Source organism: Hibiscus syriacus, unplaced genomic scaffold, assembly GCF_006381635.1.
Source record: "Hibiscus syriacus cultivar Baekdansim isolate YM2019G1 unplaced genomic scaffold, ASM638163v2 tig00111086_pilon, whole genome shotgun sequence".
Lineage (NCBI taxonomy): Eukaryota > Viridiplantae > Streptophyta > Magnoliopsida > Malvales > Malvaceae > Hibiscus > Hibiscus syriacus.
Window position 1 is genome coordinate 69,352 of NW_024062977.1, and position 20,818 is coordinate 90,169.

The 20,818-nt window shown below is 34.1% G+C and overlaps 1 protein-coding gene and 1 pseudogene across 1 annotated transcript; one reads left to right on the forward strand and one right to left on the reverse strand.

The window, feature by feature from the left end:
• Window positions 1–28: 28 nt before the first annotated feature.
• On the reverse strand, window positions 29–1,004 carry LOC120152162 (photosystem I reaction center subunit IV, chloroplastic-like). Its single transcript, XM_039164437.1, has 3 exons — window positions 675–1,004; window positions 470–535; window positions 29–270 (listed from the first exon to the last, which is right to left on the reverse strand). The coding sequence occupies exons 1-3, from the start codon at window positions 933–935 to the stop codon at window positions 166–168; spliced, it is 432 nt and encodes a 143-aa protein (XP_039020368.1). The 5' UTR covers window positions 936–1,004; the 3' UTR covers window positions 29–165.
• Window positions 1,005–12,407: 11,403 nt separating this feature from the next.
• On the forward strand, window positions 12,408–18,975 carry LOC120152160 (annotated as a pseudogene).
• Window positions 18,976–20,818: the final 1,843 nt, after the last annotated feature.

A 20,818-nucleotide genomic window follows, 5' to 3' on the forward strand; every position in this document is an offset into this window, starting at 1 on the left:
GCGAACTTGTCGAATGTTGGAAAAGAAGAAAAGAAGAGAGAGAGAGAGAAGATAATATTGTACAAGACGTTTTTGGCAGAAACAAGTTTAAAGCCAGAGATGGGGGGAAGTCTGAACATACATAAATCACTGAAAACTAAAGATATTACAAAATGCAACAGTGACTCATTTAACTTCTGCAATCTCATCCAGTGCGTAGTTGTTGGTGGATACATTGGCGTAATTCACTTTGTTGAACCGAACCACAACCGGGTACCGAGTCTTCGGATCCTGCACACGAAAAAACAATCGTTTCTTCAAAGGTACGTACCCACATCGAGACTTAGTATTAAATTACAACCGTAACATAATGATGATATCGTAATAATGTTTAAGGTTAACATCGTAATCGCATCTGTAATTTAAAAATATTATGACCATGACGATCATTATACAATAGGAGGAAAGAGCATAGAGGTAAAAGAGTGACCTGGTCAACTGTAACAACTGATCCGTAGCTGTTGTACCAGTACGACTCCTTCCTTAGGATCTTCACCTACGGCATCAAAAACCAACTTTTTTTATTTAAAACATAAAACAAATGGCAAACATGGTTTGACCCGAAACTCGAAATGATTCAACTTTTTTGTTTAAGCTATCAGATACAGACTGTTTGGAGGTAGCTAACTGCTAACCTTGGTGCCTCTTTTTGGTCCAAGGGGAGGTGGCTTCGGCTTCGGGGCTTCGCCTCCTTCTGGTGGTGCAGTGGTGGTCGCTGGGGCTGGAGACGGCGGTGAAGCCTCCTCCTCAGCCGCCCTAACAACAAGCCTTGTGTTTTTGTTGTTTTTTGAAGGGTAAAAGACCATGTTGCTGGTCTTGGAAGCTACGAAGCTTGAAACACTGGGCGTTCGCAAGAACACTGAAGCAGCCGATGCCATGCTGGAGCAGCTAGCCATGTCTTCTGTGTGGCAGAAGAACTGTTCTCGGGGGGGGGTAACCAAAAAAAGAGAGACTGAGAGGCGTTAAATGAATTGGATTTTTTCTTGCTTTTCTTTGGCTACCTGAATTATCTCATCCTCAGAATGTGGACTCGAATTAATTCCTCCACTGGGAAGCTGCCACCTGTGCACCATATCTCTTTTGCATGTATAATGTGATCACGATTCATCCTTTCGCCACGGATAAATGGCTTTTATTTACTATAATACCCTTTGCTATCCCGGAAAAAATGACATCAACACAATTAATTGGGGGTAAATTACACATTTAGTATCATAAACCATCAGTTTTAGTATATTTTAATATTTAAACTTTTATTTTTTTTTAAATTTTAAGGTTAAATTGCGAATTTAAATGAAACAAAAACTATATGATACTAACATGAAATAAAAATTAAACTTTAGGTATAGTTTTGAAAAAAATTGAAAGTTTATGTACTAAACGGATTAAAAATAATAGTTTAGGTACTAAATGCATAATTTACCTTCAATTGGAATATTAAAATTATTAAATTAATGGAAATGAATATATAATAAAAGGTATTTATGGTTGCCTTTTTGTTTAAGATTAGCCTTTAAATCTTAAAATATTTTTTATTAGTCTTAACATTATTGATATTATTTTATTTTAATTTAATTTTTTGTTAATATGTCGTTAATTGCTGGGATTTGGGAAGATATTCTTGGTCTTTGTAATTGCAGGAGGCCGGTTAGATAATGGGATGCTGAGTTAGTTCTCCGAGGCTGTTGATTTTTCAAGGGTCGTTCACTGTCTACTCTCATACTAAAGTTGGCGTGGACTGCATTTGGAAGGAACGCAATCACATTATTTTTTAGAAGGTCGATTAGAATTGAGTATCGTATTTTTTTATACATATTCTGATATTTTGTTGCTTTTTATATATAAATTTGATTTGTCCAAAAAAATATATCGTTAATTCTATTGGTTAAAGAAAATCAATATGTTTATGCAGTTCATGAGAATTGTCAGTGATTTTTTTAAAATATTAATTTATTTTTGAGGCTCCTGAGATTTTATTAGAATATTATAAATTCATAATCAATTTCATGACCTTCAGAAATAGGCTTAATTTCCAATAAGTGCCCAAACTATCCCTTTTGTGTCAAATAAGTGCCTACAGTTTTTTTTGCCCATCCAGGTGCTTAACTTTACAAACGTTCAGGTCATCAACGCCGTTGGTTTTTCCCATTAAGTGACACATGTCAACACTTGTTAATTTTAAAAATTTATATAAAATTTTAAAAAATAAAACTATATATATTTAAAAAAACATAAATTTTGAAATAACCCTTAAACTTTGAAAACTTTCATTTCCACCCTTAAACCCACGTCGATCGCCGCCCTTTACCGTCAAAGAAGCTCCACCCGACCTCCCCTCCCCCCAGCGACCATAACCCCTATGAAATTGTGATCGGTTGATGATCAATCGACTACAAATTGACATTTTAAATCTCACGAACCCTAGGATGAAAATCGTGATCCCACGCGATTTCGACGGTGAATCGACGGCAACTACGACAACATATAACTAGGATGATGTCAAGGACTACGTTGGCGACGACGGTGGTGGCCAGAGAAGGCGCCAGCGGCGGATTAAGGTTAGGATTTAGTATTTTGAAGTTGTTTTATAATATAAGAAAAGTTAGTTTTTTTATAAATATAATAATATTTTTTAATATTTTTATAAAAAAATAAATTTCAAAATTACTAGATGTCGACACATGGAACTTAATGGGGAAAACTAACGGTGTTGACGACCTGGACACCTAAAAGGGTAACATTTGTAACGTTAGGCACCTGGATTGGTAAAAAAATCATAGGCACTTATTTGGCAAAAAAGGCATAGTTTGGGCACTTATTTGGACATTAAGCCTAAAATATATATTAATTTTTTTTGAAATAGTAGAGTGAACGGATACGTTAATAAAAGGATAAATATGAGATAAAAAATAAAAATTAGATGACTCTTATTCCCATATGTAATGGGGTAAGGGGGAGGTAGGATAGTAGGTTGTCCCAATGTCAGGTTGGGAGCAGCTTCCGTGGGAGACCTCCGAATTATGAAATGCCCTCCGTGGGACTCGATCCCACGACCTCAAGATTAAGAACCTTGTGCTCTACCAACTGAGCTGGACGGTTATCATAAATGATAAATATGAGATGATACAAATAATTTTATAATGTGGACAGACATTAAATATTCCGAAATTTTAAGATTGGTTTAGAATGCGAGTTATAGTTTGAGGATATCATATGTAATTATCTCTTTCTTCTAAAATTAATTCATTTTATGTTAATTTCTTAATTTTTATTTACATGAATATAAGTTTAATTTCTTTGTTTGAGGATATAGGGATATGCTGCATATTGGTTTGACCTTGGACTTTCAAACTGCAAATGAAGGCATCATCTGCTGCTTGAAACGACATTAGTCCTTTTCTAAAACTGAGAATTATTAACCATTTCATTGAACAAAATCAACTTTCAGGGTCTTATTCTGATCAAACAGAGTTATTTTCTAGAAAGAGACAGAAACCGCTTCAATGGGCTTGTAACTCGGTTCCTGAGATAGAGGAACTCCATTCCAAGGGGTTAGCCTTGTCATTATTAAAAGTTAATTTCATTTTTTTCACAATTCATATCGTGAACTGAGTAGATGTTCTCTCAGGTATGATGTCATTTCAACGCTGCTTATCGGCTTTTTCCTAGGAGCAATGAGAAGAATGTATGCCCTTGCAACTTTTTGCATGATATGATTTCTTCTGTTAATTTTATTACAATATTAAAAAAAGAAAATAATGGCTCTTGCAGGGTTGCGGAAGTGCTGAGTCTGCACCGTTGGAAAGCAATACCAAATCTGAGTTATTTGCCTGCCCTAAGTCCGATGTTCTTCCCCTAAACTTGATAGGTTTCCGACAAGGGAGATCTTAGAAGTTCAAGATGCACTGTCACACTTGGAAAATGGTACATCATCTTATTGGCCAGACATATCGAGAGAAACGGTCATCTCTAATATCGAGTCAACAACCTATAACAATCACAGCTCTCTTCAAAAGAACTTGGAGTTACCTAACCGCAAACTAAGAGAGAGAAATCTGACCTCCTTCCCTGACAGTGATTCCACTTTAGGCTTTCCATTTGTGAAACATGGATCTTTTCTACCGTTTATTTCTTCCAAAGAGTCAGATGACTTGCTTGACCCAAATGGATCTTTACCTGCGAGAGAGAATCTTTTGCCACTGCTTGAATGGGATTCCTTATATGGTACATCATCTTACTAGTCAGACAGATCAACAAAGACCATGCACTCTAATATCTACTCTCCACCATATAACAATGACTGCACCCTTCAAAATAATTTAGAGTCAACTAGCTTTGAACTAAGAGAGAAAAATATCATCTCCTTCATTGAAGGTGACTCCAGTTTTGGCTTTCCATTTGTGAGACATGGTTCTTTTCTACCATTAGTTCTTTCAAAGAGCCTGATGATTTGCATGATCCAACTGGATCTTTTCCAGGAAGAGAACCACGATTTCCACCGTTTGAATGGGATTATATAAACATGAATAAAAGTCCCATAATACAAAATGGACCGTAGTTCCTTCCTGCATTACAATGTTCATGGGATCATCAGCGAAGTCTAAATATTCCATTTAGTACTTTAAAAAACTTAGATGATTCACATGATCCAGTCGGATCTTCTCCAGGAAGAGTGACGCAATTACCACTGCTTGAGTGGCATTCTATAGACGTAAACGAAAGTAGCTTATCATCTACATGTCCGAATACAGATTGGACCTTGGTTCCTGCTGTACAAGTTCATGGAACCATTGGCAAAGTCGAAATAACTGGTGTGAATCATTTGGTACTCTTGGGTTGTGTGTTCAGCACCTGTAATAAGAAATTATCCCCGAGATTTTCATGCATTAGTGTCTCCCGCCAGTGCCAGTTATGACAAACATGAGTTTGGGAGATCTATTTTAGACACAGAGGAAGAAATAATTGCAGCTCTGCAACATTTTCCTTTGCCCTTATCTCATTCGTCAAAGTGCCTTAATCTCATTGCAGACTGCAATCATTATGAAATTGCATGTCAAGGCAGTGAGACAAGTGACATTCTCCCATCTCCGGAAAATCACCTTGCCTTCATGAGCAATGCTTTGGTTGAAGAGAATAATACTCCTGGTTTTGGAAATCAGCTTTGCTTTGCTCTTAATGTACAATGGAAATCTTACAATTAAGTGGTTTAAGAAGATAGTGATGCCCATTTACTTGCAATTACATTAATGCACAATGGGAATCCTATATTGAATTTTCGTAGTGAATATGAATCTGAGAGTTCCTGGGGTGGTTCAGTTTATAGGAGCCTTATTAACTGCACTGAAGATATGCTAGACATCCATGCCCAGCAATCTTTCTATTTCCAAATATCTCGGGACAAAGATCAGGTACATCCCTTTTTGCTTGTTAAATCCAGTCTGGGATAAAGAACATATGATGGACTAGTCATAATCAAGTAGCTAAAATTGTGTGGTGAATTTAAACCGTATAAAAGATTTAGGTGGATGGAGTTTCTATAGTCATCTCACAGTAATACATAGTCGCATACCATGGAAAGTATTGAAGGTGGTTGCATCTTTCTTAAATCTCATATTCTGACTATGAAATTCATGAAGATAACTGATGAAATTTCTTTTTCTAGAAATTACATGTGACCCGGGAATCGATGCCATGGTTAAAACTTGCTCCAACCACATGGCCATATTCATCCGTTGCAGAAAACGCAGGTCGCAGACAACCGTAAGAGTAAACTTGGAATCTGGCACCATAATTGTGGCAGTTTCTTCTGTTGATTGCTCGGGAGCATGCAGTAGGGGGAACTGTGTGGTTATTAATGATGGGCTTGAACATCATCACATGTGATATATCTTGAGGTAAGGATCAAGTATCAACCATGCATCAGTTTATACATGCTGCACTGATTTTTTTTTTTTTTACAAACTCTTAATAGGGAGAGAGAGACAGAGCATTGATGAATCTTAATTCTTAGCAGCTGAGCTAGTCTGCTATATTATTAAATGTGGCACAGCAGCAACTGGTAGTACGAATTTTGTTAGAAATTCCGTTGCCCGTAATTTGCTCATTAACTATGCAGAGTAAAATAAAAATGAAAAACATAAACATTAAAGCCCAAAAATCTTTCTAGGTACACTACCCACTACTTCCACTTTCCCAAATATCCATAAAAAATGTGATTTTTTAAATATATTTATAATAATTTAGTAGGCTCAATTTTTATATATTTTTATCTTTTTATTATATTTTTAAAAATATTTTTACTTTATATTTTATATTATTTGATTTTTCTAGTGTTTTTTATACATGTTTTCTAAAAATAATTTCAAAGTATAAAATTATTATTATATTCAATCAATCTACATTTTTTTTATTAATTTGATGTAAATACAAGACAATATATATTCAAATATAATTCTCAATTATTTGACATTAAACGTTCACATCTCCTAATATTCAATCAATCTACATCTTTTTTTAAATAATATTAAATAAAGTAAAATTAACTATAAATATTCAGCTCTTTTTAAAAATAGATACATAGATTGCATTACCTACAAAGGACATAACATAAAATAATATTATATATACACTTAGTACAATCATAAATAAAATATAACAGACATACAAAGACAGATCACTCTAACGTCCTCGAATATTAGACACATAGAAAAGAACTTAAAGAGTATCCAAAGCAGATGAATGGAAAATCTATCCTCCGTTAAACGTAATCTCACCTTACACATTTTTCTGTCTATTTTATTTTCAATGTTCTACTTCCAAGCCAAGTTCTTGCACTTCTCATTTGCCTCGGTTCCTTTCTGTGATATCTGGGAAATAAACTTCGCTCTTTTAATTATGCGCGATTTGATGTGATAAAGGAATATCACCTAAATCAGACTATTTGTTTCGCTAAGCACTTTAATCATACTCAACAACCCTAAACAAAAAGGCATTTCTTTATCATGTCTCTTAGCTCTGTCCTCTAATAATAGTACAAAATCCTTCTTTTTGGGCTGTATAATATCCAACCAGTTGTCATTACATATTAATCACTATACATAAACTCCAATCACTTGCATCATCTCTGGCATTAGTACGAGTGTCCAAAATCTAGTATTCACATTTTTTTTTAGATATCTGAAGTATTAGATATTCGATTTCCCGAATAGTTTATTTCTTAACCCGTGATTCGACCTGTTAAGTTGAATATATGATATTCGAGTATTCATAAAATCATGTATTCGCATTTTCGATTCACATGTACTTGATTCATATAATTTTTATTTTTTAATTATTTTAAAAAAAAAATTACATAGGAAATACATAAAAACTTAAAAGTTCATAACATACAATACATACACAAAAAATATTGATTTGAAGTTGGTTTAAGGATATATATATATATATATATATATATATATATATAATAAAGTTTTTTTTAAATGTTAAAAATATTAAAATTGATTTTGATTTTTTCTTTCGAATCTAATATTGACAAATTAATAAAAAAAATATTTTGAAAAATTCAAAACTTAAAAGTACATAATACAAACTTAAAAAATAGGGATTTAAATTTAAATTTTAAGATAAAAATATTAAGAAACATAAAATAAAAATATAATTTAAACTATATATATATATATATATTAAAATTATTGAGTCGGTATCCAGTTATAAAAAAAAATCAGTCTAGACCTAACCTAATTATACGGGAAAAATCATGAGTCGGATATTTGACCTGTTCGAATAGTTCTTTTTAAAAAATTACATGTTTTTTTTAAGTTCAAATCGATAGGTCGACGAATTGAATCAACTGAGTCAAATATTTTTAAACACCCCTAAGCATTAGCTTGCATGGTTTGAGGCCTCTAAAGAGGCAGGAGTGGAGTGGATAATATTTGGATGTTTATTGTTTCTGTTAAAGACAATATTAGGCATTAGCTTGCTTGGTTTGAGGCAGGCAGGAGCAGAGTGGATAATATTTGGATTTATATTGTTTTTGTTAATGAAATGATACTTAAGTAAATGATAAAATATTTTAAATTAGTGAATTCCCTTTATGATGAAAAAAATAAACACACTGTTACACATTATGAGGAAACCTCAAAAAGTCAAAACTATTACTACGAAGTAGGTAATATAGGTGAGACACACAGCCTAACCTAAATTGGGGATCTTCGATTGTGCGGAGCCTTAAAAAAACGGTTAAAAAATAACGTGATCTGTTAAATAAGTGATCGGTTAAAATTTAAAATGGTTATTTATATTATTTAATTGGAAATATTATCAAGTACAATAATATATTAGGTAGCGCTTATATAATGTAATAGATAGCGTTTATATTGACCTATTTTCCTAATTAAACAGATATATTTAAACCGGTAACATTACAAATTTACCTATTACATTATAATTATCGGTTTTGATGTTTTTGAGATTGATACAGTTTTAAATGTATCGACACTTTATGCGTGCACCTCGTTGTGCTTTCATTTTGGGAAAAAAGCATCGACACATATTTAAAGAGTGTCGATACATAATGTAAACCTATTTGCTAATTAACCATTATATTTTTACCGGTTACATTGTAAATTTACCTGTTTCTGAGTTTTTGTTCTTTGAGAAACTGATTACATGGTGGGTTTCCCAATATTATTCTTCTGTTACTGTAAAGTTTTTGTTCTTTTCTTACTGAGTTTTGCTTAAAATATCTAACTTTTTTACTATCGGTTTTGTCATTCGAGACCGATTTTATCATATTTTTACGTTTTATATTGTTATGGATCGATATATTTTTATAAAGTATCGACACTTTATTAGCGCTATAACTTCTTTTCTTTTAAATTCCAAAAGTGTCGATACTTATAATAAAGTATCAACACTTTCAACATATACGGTAGCTCTTTACTAGTTTTGTCATTTCGAGACCGATTTTATCATATTTTTACCTGTTATATTGTTATGGATTGATACATTTTTATAAAGTATCGACACTTTATTAGCGCTATAACTTATTCTCTTTTAAAATCTAAAAGTGTCGATACTTATAATAAAGTATCGACACTTTCAACATATCTGATAGTTCTTTACCGATTTTGTCATTTCGAGACCGGTTTTATCATATTTTTACCTGTTATATTGTTATGGATCGATACATTTTTATAAAGTATCGACACTTTCAATATATCCGATAACACTTTACCTGTTTTGTCATTTATAGATCGATTTTGTCATTTTTTTACCAGTTATATTGTTATGGATCGATACATTTTTATAAAGTATCGACACTTTCAATATATCCGATAACACTTTACATGTTTTGTCATTTATAGATCGATTTTGTCATTTTTTTACCAATTATATTGTTATGGATCGATACATTTTTATAAAGTATCGACACTTTATTGGCGCTATAATTTTTTTCTTTTAAATTCTAAAAGTGTAGATACTTATAATAAAGTATTGACATTTTCAACATATCCGGTAGCTCTTTACCAGTTTTGTCATTTCGATACCAGTTTTGTCATATTTTTACCTGTTATATTGTTATGGATCGATACATTTTTATAAAGTATCGACACTTTCAATATATCTGGTAGCGCTTTACCTGTTTTGTCATTTATAGACCGATTTTATCATATTTTTACCTGTTATATTGTTATGGATCGATAAATTTTTATAAAGTATCGACACTTTCAATATATCCGGTAGCGCTTTACATGTTTTGTCATTTATAGACCGATTTTTTTAATTCTTTTACCTGTTATATTATTATGGATCGATACATTTTTATAAAGTATCGACACTTTATTAGCGCTATAACTTCTTCTCTTTTAAATTCTAAAAGTGTCGACACTTATAATAAAGTATCGACACTTTCAACATATCCGGTAGCTCTTTATCGGTTTTGTCATTTCGAGACCGGTTTTGTCATATTTTTACCTGTTATATTGTTATGGATCGATACATTTTTATAAAGTATCGACACTTTCAATATATCCGGTAGCGCTTTACCTATTTTGTCATTTATAGACCAGTTTTGTCATTTTTTATTTGTTATATTGTTATGGATCAATACATTTTTATAAAGTATCAACACTTTCAATATATCCGATAGCGCTTTATCTGTTTTGTCATTTTTACCTATTATATTGTTATGGATCGATACATTTTTATAAAGTATCGACACTTTCAATATATCCGGTAGCGCTTTACCTGTTTTGTCATTTATAGACTGGTTTTGTCATTTTTTACCTGTTATATTTTTATGGATCAATATATTTTTATAAAGTATCAACACTTTCAATATATCTGGTAGCGCTTTACCTGTTTTGTCATTTATAGACCGGTTTTATCATTTTTTTACCTTTTATATTGTTATTGATCAATATATTTTTTATAAAGTATCGATACAAACCGACAAGCTTAGTTTGCTGATTGCCAAATTTTTTAATATTTCTTCATGATTTCCACCTATTACATTATTATTACTCGATATTTCCGATAACGCTAAACTAAATTTATTAAATATCTTTTAATGTATCCGGTAACACTGTATTTTAGTCTGCCTTTCCTGAGACAATCTCCTAAATTATCTTGGGCGGCAAAACAAAAAACCCAGAGAAAATAAGGGCGTAAATCGAAATTGCATAAGAAACAAAGGCGTAAGTGAAAAATCGTGTAGAAAAAACCATTAACTATCATTATTAACCTTTTGGGTAGGCCTGTAAACGAACCGAACGCACACGAACGGAGGTATATTCATGTTCGTTCATTTAATAAATAAACGAACATAAACGAACATGAAAAAAAATGAACAAAATTTTTTTTGTTCATGTTCGTTTATTAAGGAATATAACTTGTTCATGTTCGTTCATTTAATAAATAAACGAACATAAACGAACACGAACATAAACGAACACGAACATAAATGAACACGAACATAAACGTTGGAGACCCTACCTTCCATTGTTCTTTCATGAAAAATAGTCGACAATGCAAATCAACCAAATCTACAGTGATAAATAGCGTAAGAGTTGATTAGCAGTGATGAAATGTTTGAAGATATCAAATATTTTGATCGATCTTTTAAAGATATTAAATGATTCACACGACTTTAATTTAACGCTATAATATTTATCTTAGTGGTCCATGATTACATATAAACAATCATTTTCCACTACGTTATTCTAATAAATTCGCTGGCTAAAAGTTTTGTGACATCAATGTCAGACTTTAGTGAGGTTTGTTAATAATGGTCATTTCCGTTGGCAGAGTAGAAAATTTAACAGCATAAAGATTTCGAACGGTACAAATTGGACTACAAGGCAATAACATAGATCCGAAATCCCTTCGATGCTACATATTGTAACTAATATTATTGCTAAACCACCATTCAAAATTTTAACGTAACTAAAGTCTACTCCATAACTAAAGGTCACACAAGAACTATGAAAATAAAAGTTCATTGTCAAAATGTATTTTCTACTTATTAATGGGTTCTTCCTGGAAAACCCATTACTTCCGCTATTACACTCTTTTTCAGAAATTGCATAGAAACCTTTGTTTTGTTTTATGGCAAATTCTATATATTTTTCTCTTTACTGATGCTCATATACTTCTGATTATTACATTTATCTTCCCATCTATTTCTAGAAAGAAGTACGATGTTTTCTTGAGTTTTAGATGTGAAGATACCCACAATAACTTTACATATCAACTATTAAGCCAAATAAAACAAAGAAAGAGATGAAAACAGACCTGTAAAACTTCAGATTGCACTATAATATAACTTGTTTTGAAGCTTCCAGCGATCGTCTCTACTCTCCAGTGAATATTAGGGTTTGGGAAAAAAAGGGGGAAAATGAATATAGAAACATAAATTGGTCATCAGAATATCAAATTAATTAATATTTTTAAGATACTTAAAAATTGGTCACCAAAATTGATTTAAGAATATTGGGTTAAACATAAATGAATGAACATAAACGAACATAACCGAACGAACATAAACGAACATAACCGAACGAACATAACCGAACGTTCACGAACGTAAATGAACGAACGAGACTTATGTTCATATTCGTTCATTTAATTAAACGAACACAAAATCTTGTTCATGTTTGTTCATTTAATAAATAAACGCACATAAACAAACTTCCCGTCGTACAATTCATGAACAGTTCGTTGAACGTTCAGTTCATTTACATGCTTACTTTGGGGACTTAAAAGGAACAATCTTGAACTTGTTTACCTCCCACGATCCCACCTCTCTCTCTCTCTCTCTCTCTCTCTCTCTCTCAGCTGCTTCCTTCTCACTTTCTACTCCCTCGTCTTCTCCTCTCTCTCTCTCTCTCAGCTGCTTCCTTCTCACTTTCTACTCCCTCGTCTTCTCCTCTCTCTCTCTCTCTCTTCCGTAATCGAAACTCATAAATGAATCATAATTAGATAAGCCATTTAGAATCCGACACACAGAGACTCAGAGTCGGTGGAGAGAGAAAAGGGAAAACCATTTTTTCTTCATAACCAAGACAAGCTAAACCTAAAAAAAAAGCCAAATCCTCTCTCCCTCTCTCTGAAAGTTTTCATCTTCAGACACACATTTCACTGGAACGGAGCCGCCGATCGCCACCGTGTTTGTCAGATTCATGTGAATCTACGGCCGTGTATCACGTGATGTTAGCTTCTGTTCACCAGGTATCTCTCTCTGTATCTGCTTCTTACTCGTACGGGAAACGGCGGCATTTCCTTGGCATTGTCAGTTTCTAGGGAGAGAGCTAAGGAGCATTTTTTAGTGTCACCGTTTATGGCGTTCTTCTTCTTCGATCCCCTTTTTATCCCCGAAGATTTTATTACTCATGCAGAAATGTAACTGCAAAATGAATTTGAAAACTTTCTAGATTTGCTTTTCTTTAACTTGTTTCAGCTTTTTTTAAAGCTATTTACTTTATTTTAGATTTCCTTCTTTTTGATTCAACATATTATAGTTTTTGAATCTCAAAGTTCCGTTCTCTTTACTTGATTTAGATATTCATAATTTTCTTTATTTGATGATTTTTTTCTCATTTTCCAATGAATGCAGTTGATTCCTTACTTTGATCACTGTCAAATTAGGGTAAAAATTTGACTCCTTGAAAAGAAAGAATACTTTACAGTCTTTTGTTCAGAGGTTATAGCGACGTGTGACGTGATACAACATGTGAGGAAAAGAGAATATTTTTCTTAATGTTTCACTCTGTAAGTAATTAGATTTGTCTTTTTATTGAACTTTAAATTCATCATATCCCTTCAAAATCAAATTCCCTTTCTTCTTCTTCTTCTTCTTCTTTTGTGTGCGTGTCTGAATGCGTGTTTGGGAGAGTTTAAATTGCTTTTGAGGCATGGAATTGATAGAGAAAACATGTTTGAATTATTGGAACATTGTATTTTCAGTTATTTGGGAGTTGAGACTTAGGATTATAGTGTTCGTGCAATTTCAATTAATTTTGAGTCATCATTGAATTTTTCTTCTTCTTACATCTCTTAGTAGTTTTTATTTTTCTTATTGTATTTTATGGAAAGAAATCTTGATAATGAATTTGGTACTTTTTCGTTTCTGTGGTTAACAGGTATTGAAATGAAAGGGATTCGGCAAAGAAAAGGTACATTGAAAAGTTTCCAGGAATGCCTGTTCTCTCATGTAACTGATTTGTTGCTTGAATTCGACATTTTGCCTTTTTCTCTTAGTCGATTTAATTATCAATTTGTATGTTGAGAGAAACGCTAGAAGTGAATGTGGTGCTTTTGATTTGTGTGGTTAACAGGTGTTGAAATGAATGGGATTCAACAGAGGAAGGGCCAGGATATTGAAAAATTTCCAGGATGCCTGGGCAGGATGGTAAACCTGTTTGATTTGAACTCTGGCATTCCTGGAAATCGCCTGCTTGCTGATAAACCACATCGTGATGGTGATTTTCTTGCCATGAAGAAGCTAGAGTATTTTGTTTGTTTTGTTTTTGAAATTTTAACATTTTGTCTTTGGGTAGTGGGATTATAACATGGTCCATGATTTTCATTTTTCTCAATATTCATTTCCCCCCTTCGGTTCAATGCATTTAGCATTCTTTTTGCCCCATATTGATTCAGTGCTCTCTAAAATGTCATTTGGCAGAAGTTAACTTCTGCCTATACCTGATATCTCTTACATTCTTTTAAGTTATGAAAAGGTTTAAGTTAATGGAATTTTATTTTAATCCTGGGGGGTCATTTGTTCTATCTCATGTTGATTGCCTTAGTGATGCTTTACTTTTATTTGCCTTTCTATGTTTCTGGTGTTAGCTCACTGGAAGTTTTAAGTTCCAACTCACTCCCCCAAAATAATTTTGATATCCGACTGTACGTGTGAATCTGGAGTTGCTTATCGGGATTTTTGGTTGTTTATATTTATCCTGCTATTTTAACACAGTGCTGGTTGATGGGCAGGTTCCTCCCACTCTGGGAGTCAATCTGATGTTGTTAGGACGTTAAGCCTCGCCTTTGGAGATCCAATAGAGGATAAAGTGGTAAATATTTGGTGTTTAGTCTCTGCAATAATGATTATTATAAGCAAGTTGGAAATAGATTCTGTACACAAGTAGTTGTTTCTATATCTTCCACCTTCTTTTGGCCAGATATATTCTCACCTGTTTTATATTCTTTGGTGTGTGCAGATGGTATCGGAGTTAAGGAGAACTTTGTCAAACAAGAAAGGTAATGCAACACCCATGAAGATGCTCCTAGCCCAGGAAATGTCAAAAGACGTGGAGTCGAAGTGTAACCCACCCAATGTGGTGGCTAAGTTGATGGGACTTGATGTGCTACCAAGGCAGCAACATAATTCATCTCCACAAAGATGTCGTTTTCAAGGTTCTTCTCAACATTCTTTATGTCATTCTGAGATAGCAAGTGAAAGCTGGGAGCAAGATCAAAGCTTTCCAGATGATCAAATGCAATGTGAAGCAAGTACCTGTGAAGTTCAGAACAAATACAAAGGTGTTTATGAAATCTGGCAACAGTCCCCAAGAACAAACTATTCAAGAGGTAGCTCTCCAAAAAAAGGGAGGTATATCGATCATGCAAATGAGAATAAAATGGCTCTAGTTCGTCAGAAATTTATGGAAGTGAAACATCTGGTGACAGATGAAAAGCTTCGCCAGACCAAGGAATTTCAAGATGCACTGGAAGTTTTGAGTTCCAATAGAGAGTTATTCCTCAAGTTTCTGGAAGAGCCAAATTCTACATTCTCTCAACATCTCAATTTGCAAAGTTTATCTCTACCTCAGACAAAACGTATTACTGTTCTTAGACCTTCCAAGATGGTTGACAAAGAAAAATTTGCAGGAACAGGTGACAAGGTTGATAAGCAGACTAAGAAATCAATTCAGACAGGTCAAGTAACTGGATGGGGTAGAAATAACACTGCATCTTCTCCTTTCCCCAGTCCAAAAGTTGATGATTATCCTTCCCAACCAACTAGAATAGTGGTATTGAAGCCCAGTCCTGGGAAGACCCAAGACATTAATAGAACTCCGGCATCTCTATCTCCCCCTTCACCTGGGTTATTGCTTGGAGATTTCTGTGAGGAACCCAAAGAAGATGATGCACAAAAATCAAAAGAATTAGCGAACGAGATCACTAGTAAGATGCGTGAAAATATGATGGGCCACAGGAGGGATGAAACATTACTTTCTTCTGTTTTTCCAATGGCTACACCGGTGATGATAGTTCATGTAATAGATCTGAAAATGAGTACGCTGTGGAAAACCTCAGTGACTCAGAGGTCATGTCTCCCAATTCTAGACATTCATGGGATTACATAAATAGGTTTGCTAGTCATTATTCTTCCTCTCCCTTGAGCCGTGCGTCATGTTCTCCTGAGTCCTCAGTTTGTAGGGAAGCAAAGAAGCGGCTATCAGAGAGATGGGCCATGATGACATCAAATAGGAGTTCGCAGGAACAAAGACATGGCAGGAGAAGCTCAAGCACATTGGGTGAGATGCTTGCTCTTTCTGATACGATGAAGTTGGTGAGATCTGAAGAAGAGGGAAGTAGTAGGGAACAAGAAGCAAGGGGATCAACTTCCTGCATAGCTAGTAATTTGTACAAAGAAGAAAGTAAAAGTGATTCTCCCAAGAATATTCTGAGGTCAAAATCAGTGCCTGGGTCTTCCATGATATATGGTGTCAGGCTTAATGTTGAAGTTTCTGATCCTGAAGCTAGCAAAGAACAAGTTCCCAGGGAACTTATGAAGGCAAAGAGCATGAAATCATCTTTGAAGGGGAAGGTTTCAAGTTTATTTTTCTCAAAGAATAAAAAAACAAATAAAGAAAAATATAGTGGATCTCAATCTACCGATGAATCTCCATCTGTTACTCCTGGAACACCAGGGTCACCCTTTATTCACCCTCAAAATATCACCAATGACGCATCTCAGTGTGTACATGAGAGTTACATCCAAGAGTGTCTGTCTCCTGTTCTGGATGGATCAGCAAGTAAAACTCCCTTACAAGACTTGAGTGGTGCAGGACGGAAACAAGGCATGATGGCTGTGGAGGTAGTTCAAACTTAGTTTCTTGGCCATGCACATATTTATCAAATCTTTATATCGTGCATACATGCATAGAAGTCAACCTGCTCCAGTTTTTCTGCATTGAAATATGTTGCTTCCCATTTGTTTAATCCAGGAAAGAGTGTAGCAGAAGAACTTCAAGGGTCCATTCCTCATTCTCTGCAGTTGTGACTGTTGAATGTGAATGGGGATGATTACGGCAATAGGGTTAGAATAGATTTTGCTGATTTAAGGGAGGGGTACCTTGGGTTTTGTGAATGAATAATTCCTCTAGTGGAGTTAGAATACATTTTACCAATACAATGGATTGAGGGTGGTAATGCAGCAATTTTAATCTGTTTGAACAAAAAAAGAAAAGTCTTATTATCTTTTTTCTTCTATGTTTTCCCTATGACTTTAATCATTTTTAAATACTTGATTACCTTTTGTAGGGAGGTTTGTCTGTAGCAAAACCTTCAATGTCCACCCATATAACTGAGAATCAGGAACAACCCAGCCCTATCTCGGTTTTAGAACCTCCGTTTGAGGAGGATGAGAACACAATTTCAGAGTCCTCCGGTGGTCTCAAACCAGTGCACCGAGGTAAACTTATCAAATTTGGAAATTTCTAATGTCTTATTATTGTTTTCTCTTATCCTTGATCCTCATCTATTTGCCCTTCTTTTAATACAGGAGTGGGAGTGCCACTTAGGTCAAACTTGATTGACAAGTCACCACCTATAGAATCAATTGCTCGCACCCTCTCATGGGATGATTCTTGTTCAGACACAGAAACATTATTATATCCATCAAAACCCTCTCCACTTTCCCCAGGTTCCAAGGAGGAAGAACGTGATTGGGTTTCATTTATCCAATTGTTACCATCAGCTGTTGGTCTCAACAGTGAGGAGGTGCAGTTTGAATCATTTAATGCCAGGTGGCATTCACCTGAAAGCCCATTGGACCCATGCTTGAGAGACAAATATGCCAACTTGAATGACAAGGAGCCTCCAAACGAGGCTAAGCGACGACAGTGGAGATCAAACAGGAAGCTCGTGTTTGACTGTGTCAATGCAGCATTAGTAGAACTCACGGGGTATGAATCAGACAGTTGCATGAGAGCTATGTCATTTGGCAGGGCCCAGATAAGAGCCAAGGAGGGTGCATCACCCGTGCTGGTTGACCATGTATGGGCCCAAATGAAGGAATGGTTTTCCGGCGAGGTGAAATGTTTGGTGCGGGACGATGGGGACAGCGACAGCCTGGTGGCGGAAAAAGTGGTGCAGAAAGAAGTGGTGGGTAAAGGGTGGGTTGATAACATGAAAATGGAAACAAATAATTTCGGAAGAGAAATCGAATGGAAGTTGATAGAAGAACTTGTGGAAGAGGCAGTAACCGACTTAACCGGTAAGTTGTTTTAAAGCTTAATTGCATTTCGTTTGATCATTTACCTCCCTTCCACTACAAGACTGTTAACTACATATTATTTTTGAATTTGTGCATTTGATTTTGAAGAATGATGATAATTGTCGCCAGCTTATTTGCTAAATGCTGCATGAATGTTTATATAACTATTAACTCTTAATTAATAATGTAATCACCCCTTAGCCGACCGTGTCTCCATCCTTAAGATCCTATCCCTCAAGTCCCATGACTCTCTATTTGGTCTTATATTTACTTGTATTAGTTGTATCGATGTATAATTTAATGCATTCATTCTCCAATCCAATGTATATCAGATTGATGTATTATTCATTTAATGAATTGAGAGAAAGCCAGGCTGTTTGTATATACTTGCAAAAGGACATTACAGCTAGAGGTGGAATGTGACCCACTTACAACTAACCAAGCTGAGGAGGCCGAGGCTGACCACTCTCAGTACCCTACGGAATGAATGCATTAAAGTAATCAACTTTACGGACACAGATCAACGAGAACATGATTTTCCAACTCGAGGAGACCTCGTCGAAACATGCAGATGGTAAAATACAGGCCCATTACGTATATAATGTCCGATGTTGATTGTTGAGTTCGTTAATGCAATCACATAAAGGGTATTGGGTAGATTTGAAAGTAGAATGGAAACATCTGCAAACCTCTTGTACTCGTACATTGAGGTCACTTGTATAAATACTGTGGTTGGAACTTGGAACTGTACTGTTAGGACACCGGAACGGAAAGAGAGTTGGTTTTCCAAATCCTGCACAAAATGTAGACAATAGGTCTTTCTAGAATTGTAAAGAGAGAGACCTGACCAAAAGCAATATCCCATACATTTTAGACGTTGATTGTTTTGGTCCCGCCCGGACCACCGTATAGAAACACTTGGACAAGTTTGTGCTATCTTTAAATAAATATTCTCTTATATTTATTCGGACCTAATAAAAAAATGCTAAATCATGGACAATAACATCTATAATTTCAAAATCGTGAGATTATATAATAATTTTAGTTTGTATACATTTTAAAATTTTAAATTTTAATAACCATCCAAATTGTACAATGATTATATGAATAATAAATAACTAATAAAATTACTTAAACCTTTTAAATATATTATCTTATATTATTATGAATTTATGATCTTTATGAAGATATATGTGAATTTTGCAAGCACCGATTAATCATTAGTATTTTTATTTTTTAATTTAGGACTACAAGGGGTTAATACGTTCTCCAATTTTTTTTATTTTTTAAATATAATTTAAGAACCCTTATATTATTTTAGATTTAAATATTAATATTTATATGATTATATTTTAAAATAAACCTAATTATTTTTTTATATTTATCTTCCACAAACGTATTTCATATGAGAAATCATAGAAAATAGTTTAATATAAATTTTATTTTATCAACAACTTATATTTCTTTTTTCATTATAGTGACTAGGTGTTACACTCTTTCCCTGAAAGTCCCATGTTCAATGTGTTGCGGAAGTGGTCAAGGCAACCATTAAATGTTACAATCTAAGTTACAGGCATTCAGCATAGTCAGCAACGATCTATAGTTAAAATTAAGTGTAAAAATTGTACAATGATTGATTTTTAGTTTAAACAAACAATGAGATTCAACACTTGCAGTAGACATGATGAAAGACTAAGTTTATGAGAAACACAACAACAAATGAAGTAGATCATTGACACTGAAAATTGTCTTTAGGTGAGCAAATTGGGTCGGAGCCTACATTGCCATACTTGAGGCCTCAGCTTAGGGGCCGAAAACTACTGGTTGCTGCCCATTCTGCCTTTTCTGGGATCGGAATCTTAAACCACACTGGAATTCAGTTCGCTAGACCACCAAACAAATTACAATACGTTATCTTTAATGTTGATGTATTTTACTCTCATAAACCTCTAGGTTATCATAACAAAGATTTCAATACAATTACCCACCAAAATCAAATATACGATCCGGATCGATTCGGATTAATCATGACGAAACCTTAAAATCAGTAGACAACCAAGGAAAAAAAAAGTCTTTCCTCGTCAACAAAATGTTCAATACAATTACAGAGGCTATACGAATTAGGAGGCCGGCGGTCCTTGTGTCCAGCACCATACCATTAGGTTGTGTCTCGACCGAATTAATCATGTGACAACTCAACTCGAGCTCGACTCATGGAGAAATTAAACACTTTTTAAAACTAAAGTTGGGTGACTAACGTCGGTTACAACTCTGGCCATTATTTAATTAGCAGAAAAAGGTATCTTATTTAATTATGAGAATATAAAGATATAATTGAAACAATGAATTAAGAAATGATTAGCTTGAGATACGTCCAAAAGGGGTCGTTGGGTTGGCTACTTGGCTTTGTCAAGAAGTTAGGTTTTTCTTGTTTATATATTTTGTAATTTTGCCAATCAAATCATGACTGATTTGAATCTAATTCCTTTCCGAACCTCCATTTACTATGATTTGTATAATAAAATATATCACCCCAAATTGTTCAACTATTCACAAGCTTCAATAAACCGAACCAAATAACGTAAGTGATTAGTGAAATTATTATTATTTTTAGAAATCTTAAATTCAAGCATTGACGTTTGTAAAAATATTTGAATATTTATTATAAAATGATTGAGAGTTTTTTTGAACATATACTATTTCCTTTGTCTCATTAAAAGTGTCTATTATTGACTTTTAAAAAATCAAAATTTTTAAATTTTGACCATG

Coding starts and splice junctions, on each gene's coding strand:
- LOC120152162 (XM_039164437.1), bottom strand. CDS start 935: ATGGCTAGCTGCTCCAGCATGGCATCGGCTGCTTCAGTGTTCTTGCGA. Junction 536..674: donor GACCAAAAAGAGGCACCAAG/GTTAGCAGTTAG, acceptor TTGATGCCGTAG/GTGAAGATCCTAAGGAAGGA. Junction 271..469: donor CAGTTGTTACAGTTGACCAG/GTCACTCTTTTA, acceptor TTTCGTGTGCAG/GATCCGAAGACTCGGTACCC.